Here is a 796-nt window from a genome sequence, read left to right as displayed (position 1 = left end):
GGATGGGAGATAAGGGTGTGGGAACTGGGATTATGGGGAGAAGATATGGGGATTATGGGGTAGGGGGGATTAAAAGGATGGGGATGGGAGATAAGGGTGTGGGAACTGGGATTATGGGGTGGGGAGGCTGGGATTATGGGGTGAGGGGGATTATGAGTAGGATTACGGGGATTAGGAGTGGGACTATGGATACTAGGAGTGGGATTATGGGGATTAGGAGCAGGATTATGGGGATAAGAAGCAGGATTATGTGGATTAGGAGTAGGATTACAGAATAAGGGGTGGGATTACCGGGATTAAGAGTGGATTTACATGGATTATGAGAGGGATTACGGGCATTTGGAGCCGGATTTACATGGATTGTGAGTGGATTACAAGGATTAGGAGCGAGATTACAGGGATTAGGAGCAAGATTACGGGGATTATGAGTGGGATTATGTGGATTATGAGCGTGATTATAGGCAATGGGAGCGGGATCATGGGGATTAGGAGTGGGATTACAGGGTTTAGGAGCGGATTTTGGGGATTAGGAGTGGCAGTATGTGGATTAGGAGCGGGATTACAGGGATTAAGAGCCGGATTAGGGGGTCGGACCTTGGCCTTGCCCTGGAAGTTGAAGGTGAGCACGAATTCCCCGCGCCGCGTCTCGCTCTGCCGCACCAGGAAAACGCCGTGCGCCCCGGCGCCGCCCGCCAGCACCAACTGCGCCGCCCGCAGCCGCGACAGCGTGCCGTGGAACCAGGGGTGCTCCAGCAGCCCCACTGCGGGACACCGACCCACAACAAGCACACGTCAG

The 796-nt window shown here is 54.0% G+C and overlaps 1 protein-coding gene across 1 annotated transcript in view; it reads right to left on the bottom strand.

Annotated features, from left to right (window-relative positions):
* Window positions 1-747, bottom strand: part of LOC122192333 (SH2B adapter protein 1-like) — a gene marked incomplete at both ends in the record, with an annotated part of 1,258 nt that extends 511 nt beyond the window's left edge. Inside the window, one exon of the mRNA XM_042892864.1 lies at window positions 595-747. Within this exon, the coding sequence (XP_042748798.1) occupies window positions 595-747 (153 nt within the window). The remainder of the gene's footprint in view (window positions 1-594) is intronic.
* Between the last annotated feature and the right edge of the window lie 49 nt (window positions 748-796).

The sequence above is a fragment of the Lagopus leucura genome, unplaced genomic scaffold, assembly GCF_019238085.1.
Source record: "Lagopus leucura isolate 7727_CA_CO unplaced genomic scaffold, USGS_WTPT01 31352-0_obj-0_obj, whole genome shotgun sequence".
Classification (NCBI taxonomy): domain Eukaryota; kingdom Metazoa; phylum Chordata; class Aves; order Galliformes; family Phasianidae; genus Lagopus; species Lagopus leucura.
The sequence above is the reverse complement of the archived record's forward strand: the minus strand, read 5'-3'. Positions and strand labels throughout refer to the sequence as shown.